The sequence below is a fragment of the Hibiscus syriacus genome, unplaced genomic scaffold, assembly GCF_006381635.1.
Source record: "Hibiscus syriacus cultivar Baekdansim isolate YM2019G1 unplaced genomic scaffold, ASM638163v2 tig00111493_pilon, whole genome shotgun sequence".
Taxonomy (NCBI): domain Eukaryota; kingdom Viridiplantae; phylum Streptophyta; class Magnoliopsida; order Malvales; family Malvaceae; genus Hibiscus; species Hibiscus syriacus.
The window spans coordinates 1,374,952-1,398,518 of NW_024063102.1; the positions used below are offsets into that span (position 1 = coordinate 1,374,952).

General features: G+C 33.4%; 2 protein-coding genes across 2 annotated transcripts; one reads left to right on the forward strand and one right to left on the reverse strand.

The window, feature by feature from the left end:
• Window positions 1–13,076: 13,076 nt before the first annotated feature.
• Window positions 13,077–17,257, reverse strand: LOC120163745 (secretory carrier-associated membrane protein 1-like). Its single transcript, XM_039173591.1, has 12 exons — window positions 17,102–17,257; window positions 15,718–15,819; window positions 15,552–15,614; window positions 15,066–15,099; window positions 14,842–14,964; window positions 14,455–14,517; window positions 14,269–14,362; window positions 14,038–14,083; window positions 13,878–13,945; window positions 13,682–13,733; window positions 13,508–13,573; window positions 13,077–13,415 (listed from the first exon to the last, which is right to left on the reverse strand). The coding sequence occupies exons 1-12, from the start codon at window positions 17,153–17,155 to the stop codon at window positions 13,329–13,331; spliced, it is 852 nt and encodes a 283-aa protein (XP_039029522.1). The 5' UTR covers window positions 17,156–17,257; the 3' UTR covers window positions 13,077–13,328.
• A 2,304-nt stretch (window positions 17,258–19,561) lies between these two features.
• On the forward strand, window positions 19,562–22,050 carry LOC120163683 (lipoyl synthase 2, mitochondrial-like). The gene is made up of 4 exons (XM_039173551.1): window positions 19,562–19,602; window positions 19,902–20,294; window positions 20,367–20,578; window positions 21,741–22,050. The coding sequence occupies exons 1-4, from the start codon at window positions 19,562–19,564 to the stop codon at window positions 21,824–21,826; spliced, it is 732 nt and encodes a 243-aa protein (XP_039029482.1). The 3' UTR covers window positions 21,827–22,050.
• The last annotated feature ends 1,517 nt before the right edge of the window (window positions 22,051–23,567 follow it).

The following is a 23,567-nucleotide window of genomic DNA, read 5'->3' on the forward strand; positions in this document are numbered from 1 at the left end:
GATGATGATGACGAGGAGATGATATTTATTTGCCAAACGGTTCAAAACAATGATGAGGCCAAAAATTCAAACGAAATGAAGGCTTCAAGAATGAACCAAAAGAAAAAGACCCTATCATTTGCTATGAATGCAAAAACCTAGGGCATATCAAATATGATTACCCACAATTGAAGAGAAATGGTCAATCAAAGAATAAACACAAAGCTCACGTGGCTACATGGAGCAATGGAGATGGTTCCGTTGAAGAGGAACAAGAAGTAGCAAACTTGTGCTTGATGGTATTGGGGGAAGATTCTAAGGTAACCTCTAACTCATTTGATTTAGATGATTTATCTTATGATGAGTTATTAGAGGAATATAATGGGTTGGCTTCGGATTATGAGAAATTGTTTTTAAAATAAAAAAATGATATTTCAAAATTGAAAAATGAAAATAATCTCATATCCAAGACCAACAATGATCTTGAAAGTAAAATCAAAGATTTACAAATCAAACTAGAAGAGTTTGAAAAGAAAAAAACTGATTTACAAAATTTACTTTCAAGAGTCAATGATGATCATCAAAAGGAAATTGATGATCTTAAAGCTTCTTTTGATAAAGTTGGATCAAAACGTTTTTGAAAAAGGAGAAAATTCAAAAACCAACTTTGTTAGAAAAAGTTTTAGAAACTACAATCATAAAGGTTCCCAAATAATCTCTAATGGAAAGATCGTTAGAAGTATATGGGTTCCTAAAGAACTCATTACTACTAAAGATAAGGATATCCTACATAAATGGATGCATAAGGGGACTAGGATTTTGGAAACTAATGAATATGGACCCAAAAGAATTTGGGTACCAAAAATCAAAAATTAATCTATGTTTGTAGGAAAAAGAGCATTGTTACAAGGCACGGGAAACAAACTCAAACTCATGGTACCTTGAAAGTGGATGCTCAAGACACATGACTGGAGACAAAAGTCGGTTCATAGAGCTCAATGCCAAAAATGGAGGAGAGGTGACTTTTGGTGATAACTCAAAAGGTCACATTGAAGGTATAGGCACTATAGGTAATACCTCTTCCATACAAATTAATAATGTTTTATATGTGAATGGATTAAAGCATAATCTTTTGAGTATTAATCAATTTTGTGATAAGGGATTCAATGTCATGTTTGAAACTAATGGTTGTAAAGTTATTGACATTGCATCTAATCGGATTATGCTTGTTGATCATAGAATAGGAAACATTTACATGGTGCATTTAGATTCTATAGATATAACTAATTTATGGCTAGTTGCTACGGATGAGCATGATAGTTGGTTATGGCATAGGAGACTAGGACATTCTAGTATGAGTGTTTTACAACGGCTGATTCAAGGAGATTTAGTAAGAGGGTTGCCTAAACTAAAATTTGATAATGATAAAATATGTGATGCTTGTGCTAAAGAAAAACAAAAACGAGTTTCTTTTAAATCCATTAATGATGTATCAACTAGTAGAGTATTACAATTGATCCATATAGATCTTTTTGGGACAACTATAACTACTAGCTTGGGTGGAAAACAATATGCATTTGTCTTGGTAGATAACTATTCTAGATATACTTGGGTTCTATTTTTAAGTACTAAAGATGAAGCATTAGAACATTTTATTACATTTTCAAAAATAATCTAAAAGGAAAAAGGTTACTCTATCACTAGTATTAGAAGTGATCATGGCACTGAATTTGAAAATCTTGGATTTATTGAGTTTTGCAATTCTAATGGTATAAGCCATAATTTTCAGCACCTAGAACCCCTCAACAAAATGGAGTTGTTGAGAGGAAAAATTGAACTTTAGAAGAAATGGCTAGAACCATGCTTTGTGAAAATAATTTGCCAAAATATTTTTGGGCGGAAGCCACAAATACCGCTTGTTATGTTGTAAATCGAGTAATGATTAGGCCAATTTTAAAGAAAACACCATATGAATTTTTTAAAAATAAAAAGCCTAACATTAGCTATTTTTATCCTTTTGGATGTAAATGTTTTGTTTTAAACAACGGTAAGGACAATCTTGACAAATTTGATACTAAAAGTGATGAAGGAATTTTTCTGGGTTATTCCTTAAATTCTAAAGCTTATCAAGTATTTAATAAAAGAACTTTAGTTGTAGAAGAGTATATACATGTTGTTTTCAATGATAATCCCCTTCCGAGGAAGGATTCTTGTGTGAATGATGATGTAGGCATTATAAATATAAATGACGTTTGACATGACGTTGGAGAACCATCATCAAAGGAAAAAACGAAAGATGAGAAAACTCAAGATCCTCTCGAGAATCCAACCATTGAATAAAGGGAAGTCTCTTACCGAAGGGAATACAACTATGTCAAGGATGGTGAAATAATAGGTGATTCATCCAAAGGGGTAACAACTCGATCTTCTCTTAGAAATATTTGTAATTATGTTGCATTTATCTCATGCATAGATCCTAAAAATATTAAAGAAGCATTAAATGATGAACATTGGATTATGGCTATGCAAGAAGAGTTAAAACAATTTGAGAGAAGTAAAGTATGAACATTAGTTGAAAGGCCTAGTAATAAATCTACTATAGGTTCTAGATGGGTATTTAAGAATAAGCTTGATGAAAGTGGTAATATAGTGAGAAACAAGGCTAGACTTATTACTCAATGGTATACTCAAGAAGAGGGCATAGACTATGATGAAACATACGCTCCCGTAGCTAGGATGAAAGCAATTAGAATGTTATTAGCATTTGCATGTTTCAATGAATTCAAATTATATCAAATGGATGTTAAAAGTGCATTTTTAAATGGTTTTATAAAAGAAGAAGTGCATGTGGAACAACCTCCTGGTTTTGAAGATTCAAAATTTCCAAATCATGTTCTTAAACTAACAAAAGCTCTTTTATGGTTTAAAACAAGCTCCTAGAGCTTGGTATGAAAGATTGTCAAATTTTTTAATCGAAAAAGGTTTTTCAAAAGGGAAGGTTGACACTAAATTGTTTTTAAAGCATAAAGGTAAAGATTTATTAGTAGTTCAAATTTATGTTGATGATATAATATTTGGTTCTACTAATGATGTTCTTTGCCAAGAATTTTCTAAGCTAATGCAAAGTGAATTCGAGATGAGCATGATGGGGGAGCTCGGGGAGCTCTCATTTTTCTTGGGACTCCAAATCAAACAAAGAAAAGATGGCATCTTCATCAATCAAGCTAAGTACGTTAAAGATATGCTCAAGAAGTTTGGACTGGAAAATGGAAAACCACATAACACTCCAATGAGCTCATCAACAAAGCTTGACATAGATGAAGGAGGTAAATGTGTAGATGTTAAATTATATAGGTCAATGATTGGCTCTTTCCTTTCTTTAACCGCAAGTAGACCGGACATTATGTTTAGTATTTTCTTATGTGCCAGATTTCAATCATGTCCTAAGGAATCACATTTACTAGATGTTAAGAGAATCTTTAGATACCTTAAGGACACTCCTAGTTTAGAACTTTGGTATTCTAGAGACTCTAGTTTTATCTTGCATGCCTTCTCTGATGAGGATTATGGAGGATGCAAATTAGATAGGAAAAGCACCTCCGGTACTTTCCAATTCCTTGGAAATATGATGATTTCTTGGTTTTCAAAGAAACAAAATTGTGTGGCATTATCTACCACTGAAGCGGAATATATTTTAACCGGTAGTTGTTGTGCACAAGTTTTATGAATGAAACAACTTTTTTATTATGGAATTGAAGTAGGTACCATTCCTATCAAGTGTGACAATACTAGTGTTATTTGTCTCACTAAAAATCCCATCCAACACTCTAGAACTAAGCATATTGAAATTAGACATCACTTCATTAGAGATCATGTCGCTAAGGAATATGTAGTTCTAGAATTTTGTTGATACTTTGCACCAATTAGCGGACATTTTTACAAAACCTTTAGACAAAGAAAGATTTTGGACACTTAGAAGAGAATTAGGTTTAACTGACCTATCTTCACTTAGTGTTTAAATTAATTTTAGCACTTTTAAGAATAAATGAAAAATACTTATATTAATAATAATTTTTTATTGCATTCTTTTCTTTTAGTTAGGGAGAGTTTATGATTTTTAGTGAAAATTGATTATATGTTCAAATGAAGTTCAAGGATAAAATTAATTGATTAGACATGATTAATTTTTGTTATATGAGTTGCCAATACAACTAGAGTAGTTTATTTTAGCATTTTCAGTGTTTAAATACATATTATTTTTTTATTTTTGTGCTTAATGAATCGATACACTGAACAGTGCATCGATGTATCCCTTTGTATGTGCATCGATACATCATGAAGATGCACCAATGCACTCCTTGAATGTGCATCGATGCATCCGTCGGGTTTTGGGTTTAAAAAGTTTATTTTCTTATTTGTTTTAAACCCTAAAACTAAACCCTCTCCAGCCATTCGCCTCTCTCCCTCTCTAAATTCTCTTTTTGCTCAAAATCAACGAAAAATAGTCAGAATCTTCAAGCTTTTCATCTCCATATCATGCTAACATCATTAAATCGTACAAAACAACTTCTCTTTCTCATCAATCCGAAATTTTCAAGGTATTTTTCTAAAAACCTATATTTTATCATATTCTGATTTTAGAACTAGTTTATATTAGTTCTAGGATGAACATTATATCGGGCATTGACTATTTGGTGATTAGAAACAAGATTTTACAACAAATTTCGTCAAAAACACACAATATTTCAAAATTTTCTTTGAAATTCGAAATAAAAAAAAAATCGAAAAACTTTTGATTTATTTAGATGTTTTTGACTCAATTATGTTGTTTTTCATGAAACTATACATATTATGATTTTTCAAAAATTATTTTCAAATAAGTTTTCGAAACCTTGCCCATTAGGATTTAGTTTAGAGAACATTGAATTATTGCAGACTCAATTGAGTTTTGGGATTAATTAAATTGCATACATGTATTTTTCAAATTAAAGGTTACATTCCTTATTATGATTCCTTAAACCATGTCAAATCCTAAAAGCCCTAGGACCTCTTCTAGTCGTTCTACCCGACCTCCTAATCTCGTTCCTCCTCAACCTACAAATCTTATAGGATCCTGTTTTAATATGCCTGAATGTCGTAGAGAAGAATTGTACTATAGGTACATGAATTCTTTCCAATCTTATAGAATCCAGAAAGAGTGTATTCCTTCTGTTCAAGCCATGATTGATATTGATTTTGAATACCTTCCGATTCTTAAAACATGGAAGTTTGATAAATTGTTTCACCTAAAACCTATCGTCTATCATCAGTTAGTCCGCATTTTCTACTCTAATGCATGATTGCACCCTGACTCGTAGCTGCTGGCTGCATGATACACGAACGTAGTTGAGTCAATTATCTTCATATGCTGCTACTTGACTTGATTTATATCTCCTTATGTTAATGTTTGTTGTAGGTTTGTGGCTTTTTTCTGCAGAGTCAAACATATAATCTCATTTTGTGGGAGATGTTTGTGCTTTATACTTTCCGATTGACTATATTGTATAATCTTTTACAGTTTTTAAATTGCCAAAAGTTTATACTTAGAAAAAAATGAAGAAATAATATACGTCTTATTTCTTGAATGAGTACAAGGCTTTCTTTTATACAGAGGGAAATTACAACAAAAAAGGAAACTAATTAGAGCCAATATTTTACAGCTTCTACTTTCCTACTTTGTCTTGATTTACAACTTTTTCTTTCTATATTTACATAGAAAATAGATCCTAGAATATCTCACGGATTATGACTAAATCAAGGCTTTCAATGACCGAATTTCCAACACTCCCCCTTAAGCTGGTTTAAAGATATCTTCCATAGCCAACTTGCTAGTCAGCTTACCAAATTGCTTCTTGTATAGTCCCTTCGTTAGTACATAAACTAATTGTTCATCAGTTGGAAGATATGTCATGCATATTATTCCCGCATTGACTTTCTCCTTGATGAAATGTTTATCCACTTCTATATGTTTCGTGCGATCATGAAGAACTGGATTATGAGGGATAGCAATAGCAGCTTTGTTGTCACAATAGACCTTCATTAGAGTCGAGTAAGAAAACTTCAATTCTTCAAGAATCCTTTTTATCCACATCGCCTCGCAGATTCCATGGGAAACGGCTCTGAATTCTACTTCAGCACTACTTCTAGCTACCACATTTTGTTTTTTTACTCCGCCATGTAATTAGGTTTCTTCCAACAAAGGAATAGTATCCAAATGTTGATCTTCTGTCTGTAACACTTCCTGCCCAATCTGCGTCTGTCTAGACTTCAACTTGAAGATCCTATAGACGGCCTCAAAATACTCCGCCCCTGGTGAGTTCATGAATTGACTTACCATGCTAATTGCAAAAACAATATCAGGCGGTGTATGAGACAAGTAAATCAACTTCCCTACAAGTATCTGATATTGTTCCTGTCCTTTACTTCTTCAACCTTAGTAGCTTGTAACTTCAAGTTTGGCTCAACCAGAGTTTCAACCATCTTACAACCAAGTAGACTGTTTCTCCAAGGAGATCAAGAACATATTTTCTCTGATTGACAAATATGCCTTCCTTAGATCTTGCAAATTCCATCCCAAGGAAATACTTAAGAGTTCCCATGTCCTTGATTTGGAACTCCTTTGCAAGTCTTTTCTTCAAAATAGCTAATTATGTTTCATCATCACCAGTGAGAATAATTCATCAACATAAACAATCAATATTGCAACTTTACCATCTTTTGAATGTTTATAAAATATTGTGTGATCAGCTTGACTCTGCAAGAAGCCATAACTGATAACTGTCTTTCCAAAGTGGTCAAACCAAGCTCTTGGTAATTGTTTGAGTCCATATAGTGACTTATGTAATCTGCATACTTTGTTACTACCAAGTTTCTTCTCAAATCCCGGTGGTAGGCTCATATACACCTCCTCTTCCAGATCACCATTGTGAAATGCATTTTTAACGTCAAGTTGATATAGAGGCCAATCGGAGTTCACTGCAAGAGATAACAACACTCTAATAGAATTTATTTTAGCAACAGGAGCAAAAGTCTCTTGGTAGTCAATCCCATATGTCTGAGTAAAGCCTTTAGCCACCAATCTTGCCTTGTATCTCTCAACGCTTCCATCAGCTTTACTTTTAATTGTAAACACCCATTTATACCCGACTATTTTCTTACCTTTGGGTAGATCAACAATCTCCCATGTACCACTTCTCCTTAGAGCATTCATCTCCTCCATGACTGCTAATTTCCAATTCGGATCATCCAATGCTTCCTGTATATTCCTTGGAACAAACAAATGTGAAATCCTAGATGTGAAAGAATGTCTTTTGGTTGTATCTTATGTACTTTGCCTATGATTAATAAAATCCTATGGCACTCTTTTCCTCCTTCCGCTGATTAAAGAGCTTTCCTAAAAGCTCCATTAATCAAGAAGGGGTTTTTTAATGAGGCCTGAAATTCTTATAAAAAAAAGATAGTCTGTGATAGGAAAGATATTTTGCAATGGGATGTTGAGTGCAATTTCGGACACCTTTCCTAAGTGCTATAGGGACATCAAGATCAGGAATACTAGGTGAATTGTTGGACAAAGTGGAGGAAATCAAAGGTGTAGTAGGGATAGGATTACCTAAAGTTTCGACACCAGAACTCAGATCTTCAGAATGGTTTCGTGCAGGGTTGATATTTGAGTCTTTATTTCTCAGATGAAATCTCTTCCTTGTATAAACCTGAAGCTTAGAATTCAAATCACATTGATTAGTTTGTAGTACTTCTCCCCCTGAACTAGAATCTCCTTCACTAGGCACCAACGAACCTGGTTCTCCTAGGCAATCATTATTAGAAACACTTGAATTTGGATTTTCAAAGCGACCACTCTCAGAAATGCGTGGTTTTTGTGTAGATAAATGACATTGGGTAGTGGGATAGAAATGTCCCAAAAATTGTCTTCTACATCACTTGTCTCCCCCTGAAGATATTTTTTGTGAAATAAGGTTTTGTTTCCAAAAACGACACATCCATACTCGCATGAATTTTTTTTTTGTTTGAGGATCAAAACACTTATACCCCTTTTGATTTGAAGAGTACCCAAAAAAACGCATCTAATAGCACGTGGGTCAAGTTTTGGATGAAATTGGCATGGAACATGAACGTAGACAGTACATCCAAAAACTTTGACAGGTAAATCAGAAAACAACCTTGTTCCAGGAAAAAATGATTTTAGGCAATCAAGTGGTGTTTTGTATGTTAACACCTTAGTAGGCATCCTATTTATCAAGTAAGCGGCTGTTAAAACTGCTTCACCCATAAGTATTTGGGAATATGCATGTAAAACATTATGGCACGTGCTGCTTCAAGTAAATGTTTATTTTTTCGTTCTGTAATGCAATTTTGTTGAGGGGTATCCCGACATGTAGAGTGATGAAAAATCCCTTTCTCTTTCAAAAAATCACTTAAGTGCTCATTAAAATATTTTGTTCCATTGTCAGAATGTAAAATACTAATCTTGGTTTGAAATTGGTTTTCAATCAGAGTGTAAATTTTTTTAAATAAATCTTTCACGTCAGACTTTTTATTCATTAGATAAATCCAACATAAACTTGTGTGGTCATCAATAAAAGTAACAAACCACCTTTTACCAGAAATAGTAATAACTTTAGAAGGGCCCCAAACATCACTATGAATTAGATAAAAAGGTTTGGAGGCCTGGTAATCTTTTGGTAAATAGGGGGAACGACGATTTTTTGAAAAAATACAATTTCCACAATGAAAAGAAGAACAATCAATCCCTTTAAATAATTCTGGAAATAAGTGTTTCAAATAAAGAAAACTAGGATGTCCTAGTCTATAGTGCCACAACATTATTTTTTCTCAAACAGAAATTGAACTAGTACTACTAAAGCTCTGAACTTTTTTATTACTGATAGATATTTCATTAAAGTAATAAAGACCTTCAATCATCCTAGCACGTCTAATCATCATCCCCGAGTTCCGATCCTAAAATTCACAATGTGATTCAAAGAAGGTAATGCAACAATTAGAATCTCTAGATAGTTTACTGACAGACAAAAGATTGCAGGCTAATTTAGGGACATGAAGAACATTATTGAGATTAACTTTTTCTGTCAGTTTAATGAGTCATTTTCCTGCAATAAGTGAAAAACTATCATCGGCAATTTTAATTTTTTCATTTCCAGGGTAAGGTGAATAGGTATTAAATAAATGAGAAAAACTAATCATGTGATTTGAGGCTCCGGAATCTATTATCCACAGAGAGGAATTTGGACAAGAAAGAGCTTTAGGATTACTACCTGTTTGTGCCATAGAAACACTAGGAATACCGGATGAGGAATTGGATTTTATCAGCTTCAATAGTTGATCAATATGCTCTTTGTTGAAGGGACCTGAGTCGGCTTCACTCGCAGCAGGTGTTGAAGTGATTTTCGACGCGACTTCGGACATGGCTACGGTGATTTTGGAGCTGTTGTGTTTTAGGGTTAAGACACGAGTATAGTTCCGATACCAACTTAGAAAAAAATGAAAAAATAATGTGTCTTATTTCTTGAATGAGTACAAGGCTTCCTTTTATACAGAGGGAAATTACAACAAAAAAAAGGAAACTAATTAGAGCCAATATTTGACAACTTCTATTTTTCTACTTTGTCTTGATTTACAGCTTTTTCTTTCTATATTTACATAGAAAACAGTTTCTAGAATATCTCACGGATTATGACTAAATCAAGGCTTTCAATGACCGAATTTCTAACATATATTTAATGCCAAGTTTTACATCTGTAAGTCTTTTAATGTCATTCAGTCATGCAAATTCTCAGGTAAAGTAACCACCTTAGCCTTCAATAGTATTACCTGTAATAAAAATCCAGATCCATGATTTGGAGCTAGCAGGATAATTTATACTTTATTGTGGAAAAGCCATACTGTGTTTTGTTTTGGAGATGAAGTTCAGTCAATGTACCCCATCAGTTGTTGATGATCTCCACTGGGTCCCCGTTTTATTTAGCAAATAACAAAAAATTGATAATGTGATGCTTAGCAGTTTCTAAAAGCATGATAGAATGCCTAAGCATGCTTTCAGATTTACATTATTGTTGTGCATCTAATATGACTTCTTCCTTCATTTTCACTTTTGTTTTTGTGGCAGAACGTGGTGGAAGCGGCACATTAATGAGGTTGAAGCCTTTACTTTTTAACAATAATCATGAGGCTGGAATTTTCATGTCGTTGAGTATCATCTTTTCGTTGCGTTTTCCTTTTCCCTCAGAGAGTGATTACTGAGTAAATTCGGAGGTCAGCTTCTTATCAGAGAACATACAGCCTGTTTCATTGGCTTGTCCTGTTGGTAATGGGATGTAACGGTTTTTAAGAACCAAAACGGCAAAACCTTTTGAAGACTTGGAAAAGTTAATGAATTATGCTTTTGTGCATGTTGGCTTGATTTTACTCAATCCCTATTGCATATAGAAATCAATAATTGCGTTTAATGTTATTTGATATAATAGGTTTGATATTATAAACAAAAGGTCTTGAAGTAATCTGGATACGGTAAAGATGGCCGAAGTCCATAGCAAAAGATTTTTTCATTCTAGTCCCAAGCCTGGAAACTGGAGATGTACACGAACAATATTCTCAATTCTCAGGGAGAGTAAGTTTTAGTTGGTCATGGTAGAGTCTGTCTACCAACTAGTGTTTCCTTTTCTGTATTCGGACAATTGAAAATTACTTTAGGCATATATCTTAAAAGTAAACCTACAATGCACATTTGAACCATGTCATGGCAATGCTACTTTATTTGGATATCCTATCCAAAACATAAAACCACATATTTGGCCATTTAGCTTTTTCCAAAGTCTTGACGTCCTTCGCTGCTTAAAGAAAGGACAACTAATTACTGATCTAAGAGCAATGCAGGTATCTGAAAGATAGGACATGACATTTGGGAAGTTGTGTTAACTAAAACTCATTCTCAGCCTCATCTGTATGTCTATCTACGAATCTGTCATAAATTCACTGGAAAGGTCACCGTTGGATGCTGCCAGTTTTTCTATGACAGCTTTCTTCTTCTGTTGCTTCATGTCCCTGCCGTTGTTGGTTGTTTCTTCAATTTTCTGCTGCTTGGCATCATGTGTGTACTGACTGCTTTCTCCAATGACACCACTGCTTTCTCCAATGACACCACAGTTTTCTGATACTCGTCTTGCCGCGTAGTTATGTTGGTTGTTTGACATTGTGTTTTTGTCCTCAACGACGCTTCAACAAATTAGCTTTGCCAGATCCATCTGTTTTTCGGGTTTCCCCTCTTCATTCATGTTTCTTACAGCATCTATATATATATATATTCTTTTGAAAATCTTCTACTTTTGCTTTCAACTCCTGTTTCAGAATTTACATTAATAATTAGGGATCTCTTCCTAGCAGTTATTCTCCAACTTTGACCCTCTGTTGTGCTTAAATTGCCAAATCTCTCTGCCTGTGAAAAGCTTGAAATCTTACTACGACTCTCATCTGTTTCCAGTCTGTTTCCAACTTGATGAGTCGATTGGAATTTTTGAACCTCACCTTCTTGGTGGGAGCTTTTAAGTTTTCCAGGCTGCCTAGAAAAGTTACTTTTTGTTTTCGCTTTCATAAATCTAATCAAATGTTGCTGTAGCTCTTGCACGATTCTTTTCTCCATTTTTCAGATTATGAAGTTGCCCTCCTTTGGTGTACATTCCGTTTTTGTCATCTACATTATCAGCACTCTCTGTTGTCTTCCTCCTGAGGATAACCTGATCTATTCTCATTTCCTTCCAGACCTTATGTTGAATTATCACCACCTTCATACGCAGAAGATTCATGCACCCCACCACCCTCGTGTCTCAACTCCGTCTTTTGCTCTGTAATTGTTAAATTTATCGGATGATTAGATGACCAAACTCGAACTGAAGAGTAAAGACGCTGGTTCAAGTCCTGGATTTCAGTCTCTTTTTGCTTAAAAGTTGCTATTAAAGTTGTCACTTGAGTATTTCCGTTTCCTGACGACTCCATTTCTTTGAGTCATAGCAGTTTGATCTCGTTTAGTTTATCCTCCAGTTCAGTCTCCATGGTCTTTTGTTCATCTTTAAGGGAATCAATTGTAGATTGCAATTCCAAGAGCCTATGATCCACCTCCATTTTCTGCTTTCTAAGAGACCTCATCTATGCTTTAGTCTCTTCAGCTTTCTTCTTCAGTTCTTTGGTGTATTCGGTTTGTTTCTGTGATAAAAAAACAGTAAAACATTGTTAACATGTACAGCCCTGATAGTTCTCAAAATATCATTTGTAGTTTATGATTGAATAAAAAAAGCCCAGAGCATGACATGCTTGGTGCAGAGAAGCAACCTGCAACAACAGCTGAAGTGAAACAAGGTGACGACCATTCTCTTGGAGAAGAAGGTTGAAGATGCGTCTCTCCCGGAGTTTGTGGAGCACCATAATAGTAAGCATGGCGGCCCCAAATGTCAAAAGCAGCAGCAACCCGCAGGGTCTTGCCCTCTGCCCGTTTCCATTTCCTTTTTGAGATATTAATCCCATTGCCATGCTGATGGATCTCTTGTTTTGGTGAAGTGAGTTAAGTTGTCTTAAATAAAAGGGATGGAAGTGAAGTTTGTTGTTGCTCGTCATGTAAAAAGAACCATTCAACTACTCAGTTTACCCGAAGAAGCAGGAGAATTGTTTCCAGGTGCTACTTCTGGAATAGAGACTAAGCATTGTTTTAATGTTTCAATGTTTACATTTTCTTTTTACCACAATACCCCTTCCATTGTTGTTCAATCTGCAACCAGATTGCCTCACCCTTCTTATGTTATTTTACGTGGTTAATTGGGGGCAGTCAGTAAACTTTTGAGCCATCAAGAATATAAATTCCAATGTCACTGTAACCCCTGAAACTAACAATGGATTGAAAGACACTCCAAGCTAAGAAGAATCATTCCCGGGATTGAATTATATTAGCTCCAAGTTTGTTCTTCAGTGATCAATTGGGAAGCTGAGATAAGAGATTAAGCACAAGAATCCTTCTATTATGTGGAAAAGCACCGGAATATGGGCAACACAACTGCTAAAAGTTGGCCTGCTAAACCTTACTATCCAACTTTAGTCTGTTATCTCAACTTCGTCATTCAGCAATGTATATGATGTATATATATTTAAACAACATATCACTAAAATGATTAGACAAGCCAGCCAGAAAATTGCATGGGAAGAAGCAATTCAAGTACATTGTAACTCATCCAACATGATCCAAGCCCACCAGCAGCAAATACCATCTTTCTGCGACGGCCTCCGTATCACTATCAAAGTGCCGCTGCCACTGTTCTTCTTGCAGCCTCACGCTTCATCTCATCAGCTTTACCACTACCGCGGAAATACATGTAAACTTGCTGCAAATTCAAGAGAGAACACTAGAGGTTTTAGAAGAAACCAGAGCAGAGCAGTTTCACTGACAAGTCATGAAAGACTAGGGATTTGTTACCTGAATAACCCAGACACTGAGCAATGATTCGATGCAAAAACATCCGAAACCAATAAAGTAGAATATCTGCAGGTCAAAATGACGCAGACAATGTCAAGCCTTCTCAGAGACGGATGAATAGTGAAACCAAAAACAACAATTGAGGGCAAAGCATCCTAATAGTTTGGAATTTACCCCCACAAAAGCATGTGAACCGCCAATGAGATCAATTGCAGGCAAAATACCTCTGCACCATGAAGACATCATCAGCTACAGGTTACCAAATACCAACTACACTCTAAAAGTTATCTTCTCTATAAAAAAAATTAAAGAAAAAAGAAACCGTAACATTCAAAATCCTCTAGGGAGGAAAAAGTTATAACGAACTTACGCAAGGGATTTTCCCTTGAAAATAATCGGGGGAGCAACTGAAGCAAAGATGCAAAAGCCAATATGCAACTGCAAGGAAGAAAACAAGTCATAAATGACGAACTTTATAGCATGTCTCCCATGAATATGTAACAATTACAGCGAGAAAGCAAGAAGCATACCATGTAAAACAAAAAAAACCGTCCAAAACTCAACGCACTATCAGTCCTGTAATGAAAGGAACATAGACACGATATGAGATTAAGGATTACAATAAAAAGCTTACATTTATTATCATTGAACTCGAGACAGTAGAATAACCACACGAAGTTCTATAATTTCATAAGCAATAATTGAACAGATACAGCTTTTAGGTACAAGTAAATCAAATAAGGAATAACCCAAAAGTATACCTCATAGCACGATAGAGAGGACGATACCACAATACATAGGCACCAGGGACCCCAGATATGAAATATATAATGGCAAGAAACCAAATTGTTGGACCTGAAATAAGATATAAGCTCTCACTATGATAAAGATGACAAAATAGAAATTAACCACTTAATGATAGGGCAATACTAACTTCCAAAACCCACCTTCTCCTTTGACCCAGGCTGTAGTAACAGCTACTATATTCCAAACAAGACAAAGAACCAAACCTTCCATGTCAAGAAACATTAGACTGAAGTCAGCATTGGCCACAATAAGAAATTGGCAACATAAACATTTTTCAAGACATGAACAGGAAATGAACATTACAACCAATACAATTTACCTTTTGAAACTGCAAGCAAGCAAGACTCACGAAAGGCTTATATGTATGAAAAGAAAGAAATATAACGATGGACAACAGGAGAAACATACTGCATCTCTTTTAGGTGGATTGGTATTTCATTTGCGATATAATTATGGATAATTAATGGGAGCAAATGAGCAATATTGTGATGTAAGAAATAAATAGAAAAACCTGTACTTGAACTCACCTAAAAATGTTGTGAAAGCAACATACTGCATCTTTTGTAGGTGGATTGGTATTTCATTTGCAATATCATGATGGATGATAGGAAAAAATGGTGGCCAATTTTTCTCCTCTATTACAATTCCAGCTACAAAGAAGAAGACAAGAACATATGTCAAAATCAAGCTTACCTTGTAATGCAGAAGCTCGTCAAGTCATCAAGATAAATGGGGGAAAAAAAGAACTTACCTCGTGCTATTGCATCCTCCTTCCTTCTCAATTCCTTCAAAACGTAAAGATAGCACTCAGTAACTATGAGCACAATTTATTCTAAAAGCAAGTAAACTTCAAAACCACCTTACCGATAATACAGTTACATATTGCATCTGAACATTCAAGGATTAAGTCATTGCATGATTAAGAATTTTCTTAACAAAAAAGGAAAGACTTCCGAATACAGATATTTCACAAGCATTTAGACTTTAAACAGATAAAACAATTAAGCTGAAATATGAATCAGAAACCGAGACTCAAAACTACAGTTTTTATTGTTTGTGCCCAGATAGCAATAATTAAATTACATCAGAGAAGTGTATATTTGGAACATCAGTGCAAAAGGGATAACTTATCAGTTATCACAAATGATACCAAATACCAAAAAAAAAAAATGGAAGCACCAGATTAATTATTCATCAGCAAGCCTCACCCAAGTGCAAACAGATGGCAACAAATTACCTGTTCCCGCTTATTCAATTCAGCCTCTTTTGCTTTAAGTTCCTTCTCTCTCGCTTTTAAATCCTAGATTCAATCAGACAAAAATGTTAAAAGAAGTCTTTTGCTTAAACATGATATCCACAAACAAGACAGCCATCCATTCAATATAAGGAAACTTTTAGGATACCTTGGCCGAATCAAGAGGAATATCTACGGTTGCACCACGGTCATATGGTTCAGGAGGGAGGGGTGAAAGCCTTGATGTTGCAGGAGGAACACTATCGGGGTTCTAAAAATTGTGTATTTTACAAGGAAGACTTTAAGCATTTGCACAGGATCATTAATTTATGCATACAGAAGCACAACACATGTAACAACATATATAAGACAAGAAAGTAAACCAGTCGCATAGTCAACGAGCACTCTTTCAAAATAAAAAAGGTTAAAAGCAAGGTAAGCTAATGGGGAAATGAGTCCTATACAAATATTGGATAAATAATGATGCACAAAACCGCACCTACAACCAATTTTCAACAGGCCATATTCCCAAATATCATCATATACATGACCTTCAAGCCATATATTCTGTCTTGGAGGGAAAGCATGTTCATCCCTCCATTACACACCTCGAGTTTTGCTTTCATTCTTGGCCTGCATAAAGTGGTCTTTCTTGTAGAACCTATTTTTGGATCTATCTAATTTCGTTATAGGAAAACAAGCATCTTAAGAGTAGGGAAAGAAAAGAATTATTGGAACCCAACACCATAAAATGCAGTTGCCGGGAAGGGTTATGAATTCAAACATTGTTAGCATCTTTTCCATAATGATAACCACAAACTCAACATTGCAACCATCATAAAACTATAATCTAGTCCCACTACCCTTAATTAATAAAGTCAAAGCATGATTAACATGTGAATTGTGAACATGGATGATCAACTTTAGCTAGTCATTACAATCAACCTATGCATTACTAGACACATACAGAAGAAGTCAGTGTGTCATCCATTCTGTGCCTACGGCCACTTTTTCCTATTTCCAACGGCTGCAATTCTACTATCAAACATTATGCAGGCAGAGGTAACCACCCAATTGTACAAAAAATAGTCCTTACAGTAGTATAAAAGGCATTCTAAGCAAAAACAATAATTGAGAGCTTCGAAAAAAACTCATCATGCACAAGTTAAATCACTAATATTACCACTGAAAACTGTTCAAGCTTACGAAAAACAAGTAAAATGAATGCACATCATCACATGTTTGTCTTTTACTTCGTAGTTTTACATTCACAAAAATGAAGAGGGAAAAGAATACATGACTACGGTTACTGGAGATACATTATGAAAACCAATAAACCTTACTTAAAATGAATTAAGTTAACATAAAAAAAATCGAATCGGCAAGCAGAAATGAAACAGATCTAGCAAGTTAGCTAATCAGTCATCCAAGTCAACAAAACCTACAGATCAAATCTCACAGGAAGAAAACAGAACAATGTGCAAATCTACAATCAGAGGCACTGACATGTTATGAAAAAAGTGGAATACGAATACGTGAAAAAAGAAACTTACCGAGAAAGGATTGACCTCTTCCTCCGCGAAAGGGTTGGAATCGAAGTGACTCATCGAATCTCAAGAATGGAACTACTAACACTAACACAATGAGATGCAGATCTGAATTTGAGACGCTAATGTTTGGCGATAAAGATGGTTAAAACAAGAAAATTGGAGGAGAAAAGGAAGTGAAACGAAAGCAAGAGGATTACGTAAAGCCGCAATGCCAACTTGGGTATGAATTTTAATGGGCTTCACTAATCTTTTAGTTCAGGCCTAATTCCGCGTTGTTTTTAGTTGTTTCAGCTTCAAAAAAAAAATCAAAATAAAGGTTAAACTTTGTCACCAGTCCTTGTACTATATATAAGCAATGAATTAAATTCATAAACTTTAATTTGGTCAATTTTAACTCCATACTTTTCATATTTTCAAATTTCAACCCTTGCGTAAATGACACACGGATAATATAATGAAATTACGTGGACTAAAAATGATCAAATTGAAGAATAAAAATTAAACCTACAACTTACATATAAAATAAGGACTAGTAGCAAAATTTCACTTAACGTATTTAGCTATTATAATTTTGATCAAGATTGAAATTTTAAAACTTGAAAAATACAGTGATTAAAACAAGCAAAATTGTTATTCAAAATTAGTATATAGGAAGCAAATCAAGAATTTTACACATAGTAAAGGGACTTAGAGAAGAATTTAAGCAAAAAAAAATCGTTCATTGATTTTATTTTTATTTTAATACCTACTATGAAAGTCAACTTTTGATTTCTCAATCAGCAAGTAAGACGACTCAACTATGATTCCATTTTGAGTTGCTTGTGATGATAGCCATGGTGTAGAAAGAAACAGAAAGTCGAACCAAAAAGGAAATTATTTTAATTTTTTTATTAATATGCCGTAAGTATAAAGTAGTTCAAATATAATTTTTAACCATTTGATATTGAATGTTTATATCCTTGATTTTTTTAGTGATCGATCCCTAAACCGGAGAATAACTATAATTCATTTACAATTGAAGTTAACTGAGACCTCGAGAAATTTATTTTAAGATGAAAAGGTTTGTCACAATTAAATCACAATCATATAAATCTAACAATAAATTACACATTTAGTATCTAAATTATTAATTTTGGTATGTTTTGGTATCTAAATTTTTAATTTTTCAAAACTATGCCTAAAGTTTAGAAACAAACTAAAATTGATAGTTTATGTAGACGCATTAAATTTTTAATGCTATGGTACTAAAATAAAATAAAATAAATAAAATAAAACATTAAGTATGTTTTTTTAAAAAATAAAAATTTATGTATTAAAATAGATCGAAAATTAGTATTTAAATACTAAACACGTAGATGATCCTAAATTTAATAAAGACTAAATTAACAAATGTCGAACAACTTTTGCTTTCATCTTAAATAAGTTTCTCCTATAAAATGTAAAAAAACAAATAAAAAGTACACTAGTTAATCATATTTGTTCATGTATATATATATATAATTGCAAGAGTTGATAAATGAGTTTATAAATAAGGTTATAATTAACTATAAACGAACAAAATATATTTATGTTTGAATTTTATCATTTATTAAACAAATATAAAATTTTTATTTATATTCATTTATTTAACTTAATAAATAAATATTATACAAACTATTCATAAACATTTCACTGAATATTTTATTTATTTACATCCTTAATGTTGCCATATAATGTTGCATTATCACTATATATATATATATTTCTATTTACTTTTTAACAATAAATAACTAAAACAAATCTAAAATCTAACTATAGATATAATTTTATAAATAAAAGGCTTAAATGTATTATTGTCCCATGAAGTATACTATTTATGTCGAATTGTCCCTTTATGTATATTTTAGAATATTTTATCCCCTAAAATTGCAAACGTTATCTTATTTATCTTAAATTGTTAACTCTATAAAAAAAATAAAAAAATATTACTTATTTTTCTAAATAAATGAAAATTAATTAAAAAATAAATAACTTGCCAGAACTCCCCCTTCCCCCTCTCTCTCTCTACCGCTGACTCCATTTCCCCAACCCAACATTCCTCTAAATTAACTATGACCCATCGAAGCTACTAAAAACTCCCATCATCGTATTCATGTTAGTAACTTCATAGACCTTGTCATCACCTCCACCTCCACCACCTTCATTGACGATAACAACAACATATTTGTTGAACTTTTGATTGTTTCACGCTCTGCTTATATCATTTGTTCTTGATATTTTTTTGAGTTTTTATCTCTATTTTTGTTTCTCATTTTTCTTTTTCTTTTGATTGTGGGTTTTGTTTTGGTAAAGCATATGAGGAAAATCTGAAATCTTTTAATGTGCATTGATTTTGTGTGGTCTCTGAATTATGGTTCTACTGGTGTTGAAGGGAGAATAAGAAATAGGAGCTAGACTCATCCACAATATTTATAATCTTTAAAGATGGTCGTCGCCTCATCATCGACGTCGTTCTTTGGAACTAGGTAAGATAATCAAAACCAGATGAAAACAAGTACAACAATCATCCACTGCCACATCCACTATCAAGTGCTTCAACCGCTACTCAGAAGAATAAGAGAAATTATCCTGAAACTTCATACAAGTATCCTTATAAATACATCCGATTATGATTTTTTCCTTCTTCTTTCGAGGGTTTTAGTATTGTATCCAATTAATAAAGCTAATAGAGAAAGAGGGTTAATATTCTTGTTCTTGTTTCATCCCTTTTTATTCAAAAATAAAATGAAGGTTACCCAACGAACCCAATTTAAAATTTTGTTAGTTTTCACACATCTGAACATTTCTTTTTGTTTCTCTCAGATCCAGATGTGGAAGTGGAGAAGGAGGGCTATTGGGGAGAAGAAGGCTCTGACGGTGGAGATGGGAAAAAGAAAGTGGAAGTTTGGTGGCGATACTGTCTCCAAAGCAATAACCTCTATACCGTCGAAGTCGGAACCAAGAAAAAACCGCTACTCAAGCCCAAATGGATGAAGCAATCCATTCCCGGCGGCGAAAAACACCTCCAGATTAAAACCAAATTAAGGAAACTAAAGCTTCACACTGTCTGCGAAGAAGCTAGATGCCCCAATCTCGGCGAGTGCTGGTCCGGTGGCGATAATGGGACCGCCACTGCCACTATTATGATATTGGGTGATACTTGTTCTCGCGGTTGCAAGTAAGGGGGAAAAACGATATTCATATGTAGCAAACACTTAAATTTCAAATTTTACTGTTTGCGGTTTTCCAGGTTTTGCAACGTCAAGACTTCGCGGACGCCGCCTCCCCCAGATCCCGATGAACCGAGGAATGTTGCGGAGGCAATTGCGTCGTGGGGTTTGGGTTACATGGTGATCACAAGCGTTGATCGGGGTGATTTGCCTGATCAAGGAAGTGGGCATTTTGCAAAAACGGTTGAGAAGTTGAAAAGTTTGAAGCCTAAGATGCTCATAGAAGCCTTGGGTACCAATTACCTTATGAACTTAATCTTTGATTTATTTGCATGTCCTCTAACATCCTAGGTTGAACTTTGCTCCTTTTACATATAGATAATAAATGGCATTAGAGAAGTAAAATCCTTGTTTGAGTTTATCAGAATTGCATTATGAGGGGCTGTTCTTGCTTATATGCATCTTCATAATTTCTCATCTAGTTTGAGTTATTACATTTTATCTTATCTTGCTTCTTCTGATAAACTTTCGTCGTCTGCCTTTGGTTTAGTTGACTACAATTGTTTGTTGAGAAAAAGTCTCTTCTTTCAGCAGATCTTGTTAAGTTGCTTTTACCCATAGTTCTTAAGTGCTTTTGTGAAACTTAGAAAAGAAAATGATAGAATAGATGACAATAGAATTGCCAATACTAGTAGCCTTGCAAACTAAATTCATCTCATCTTTTTGCTTTTCCCTTTTAAAACACCTTTGCCATTCATGATTGGAGCTGACCGTTGAAATTTCTTATCCAATAGAAGCAGCAACGCTGCTACATGAAAACAACAATACTAAGATTAAAAAATGTCAAAGCTTAGCTACAAGGCTTTAGGCAAAGCTAAATTTACAGAGTCAGCCACAACTTTTCTAAGACAGCTGAATTCTGATCGCGCTGTTGTGGTGGTTCCTCCATAGAATGGCTAACAATCTGTTGTTTATTTCTCTCCATACAATGTAAAAGGCATTCCTTACTAACTTGAGGATAATAGTGATCAAGGATTTACCTTTTAGATTACCACATCCCAGTGTAGTTCATGACTTCATGTTCTAGGCTGCAATTTATCCAAAGAGCTATGGCAGCAAATACTATAGCCATGCAACATCAAAAGGAAAGTCATTGATTGGGATCATGCTAATTGTTTGCTTTGCTTTTTTGCGTAGTCATAATTAGTTTATACATCATATTCGTCTGATTCTTAAGTTCCTTTTCTTAAATGAATATTTCTTTTTAAAATTAATCATAAGCTGATCCATTCATAGGATATTATTTTATATATCATGCATACAAGATGATGTAATGCTTATTAGTTTATGACGTTGATAACTTGCTATAACATTGGTGTTTATTTTTTGCCAGAATATTGAATTAGCAATTGGAGATGTAATAGTTAACACTTACTAAAAGTGTGAATATGCAGGGATTTCGATATGTGGCATCTGGTCCCATGGTCAGGTCATCTTACAAGGCCGGAGAATTCTACATCAAATCTATGATAGAATATGATCGTGCTGCTTCTTCGTAACTCCTTCATACCTAGGTTATTCGTTTAATTTGGCTATAATGAACTTGCTTCGGCTAATAAATCGGTTGTGGGGACTGGCAGCCGGTGATTTGGTACTCCAATTGTTGCAGTATATGACACCACTGTCAATTCTTTTCGTCATCGTACCTTACTCATTTGTCGTTCACCCTCTTGTCATCGCACGAAACTCTCAAATCTCCTTCTATCGTTCACTCACTCATTCCTCAAACGATAATAGTAAGAGATGGATAGTAAGTTTCTAGATAGATTTTTATGTATAAAACATGTTCAAATTGTTTCAATGTTTGATTTAGAGATCTTTTAAACGTGTTTAGAAAACCCTAAACCCTAAATATTAAATCCTAAATCTGTATAATTAACATCCGGTTTGATTTTAATTTGTTTTGAAACTCATAGTTTGGAATAAATTAGTATTTAATCACATGATAATTCAATAAAATGCATGTTTTGAGTAATATTACATTTATACATTTATAATCTAGTTTCTAATATTTTCAATTTTGTATGATAAAAAATTGAATTTTATTAATTAGTGACATTTTTAAGTCTGATGGTTCTGACTCTTTTAAGATGGTTAGTTATTTAGTGAATATAGAAGTTTATATATCTTATTAATTTGTAGTTTTTTCATGTTATTGATTATAAATTTATTAATAATTAATTCAAAGTCACTTCAGTGATTAATATGACATCTTTTATTTGATCGTATGTTCGAATTATATAATAGATGTTACATGAAAAATACATTTGAGTAATATAAATGAAAATTTATTTTCAAAAATAAAAATAATAAAACATGTTTAATATCATATTTTTTAAAATAAAAATCAACAAACAATTATTTAATAATTAAATTAAAAAATTATTATTATAAAAATTAAATAGCACAAATTTAAAATATGAATTATATGAATGTAAAAAAATAAAATTTATTTAAAGTAATAAATTTCATAACACAATTTTTTTTTTTTACAAATCTTAAATTTAAACATGATCCTACCTAGCGGATAGAGGAATGAGAGACTCTAGTGGAAAAATGAAGTGCTCGTCATGATCTAAGGGAATATGAGGAAACAAAGATGAGTATCTTGGTCACCCGACCAAATGCGTTTACTCACTTTTAATTCACAATATATATATGGTTATAATATTAATGAACATTGAGAATCATTTTTTTATTAAACTAAGGTGATTACAAAGTAGTTTTAATTTTAAATACTCTCAGCTATTTGACAATGAATGCTCAATCATCCTACTGCAGTCGTTGGTGCTCGAATCTATAACCTCTAGAAACAACAAAGATTCATTTAACCACTGAGGTAAGTTGGTTCGTGTACATTGAAAATCAATTAAATTTAAAAAATCTATAAAACTATATAAAAGAAATATATTATAGACAAGATTACACACACAAAAATCACAATAAAAAAGTATTGTTAAAATAAAAAATATTATTAAAAGAATTTAAGATTGAGTTAAAATTTAAACATTATATTTTTATATTATTCAAATTTTAAAATAATTTTAATAAAAATAATGATCACTTATTGTTAATGTTTTCATATTTATTTTTTTAAATTCATTTTTTAATTTTACAATCAAACATATATTTTTTAACTTTTTAAGAAAATAAAAATGATATCATCCTCCACAACCAAACGATAATTAAATTTTAGGGTGAAGTACATAAATTGTCCTCTA

Coding starts and splice junctions, on each gene's coding strand:
- LOC120163683 (XM_039173551.1), top strand. CDS start 19,562: ATGGTCGTCGCCTCATCATCGACGTCGTTCTTTGGAACTAG. Junction 19,603..19,901: donor ACGTCGTTCTTTGGAACTAG/GTAAGATAATCA, acceptor AAATTTTGTTAG/TTTTCACACATCTGAACATT. Junction 20,295..20,366: donor ACTTGTTCTCGCGGTTGCAA/GTAAGGGGGAAA, acceptor GCGGTTTTCCAG/GTTTTGCAACGTCAAGACTT.
- LOC120163745 (XM_039173591.1), bottom strand. CDS start 17,155: ATGAGTCACTTCGATTCCAACCCTTTCGCGGAGGAAGAGGTCAATCCT. Junction 15,615..15,717: donor TTCCTCTTGATTCGGCCAAG/GTATCCTAAAAG, acceptor GATTGAATCTAG/GATTTAAAAGCGAGAGAGAA. Junction 13,734..13,877: donor TTCAAGGGAAAATCCCTTGC/GTAAGTTCGTTA, acceptor TTCATGGTGCAG/AGGTATTTTGCCTGCAATTG.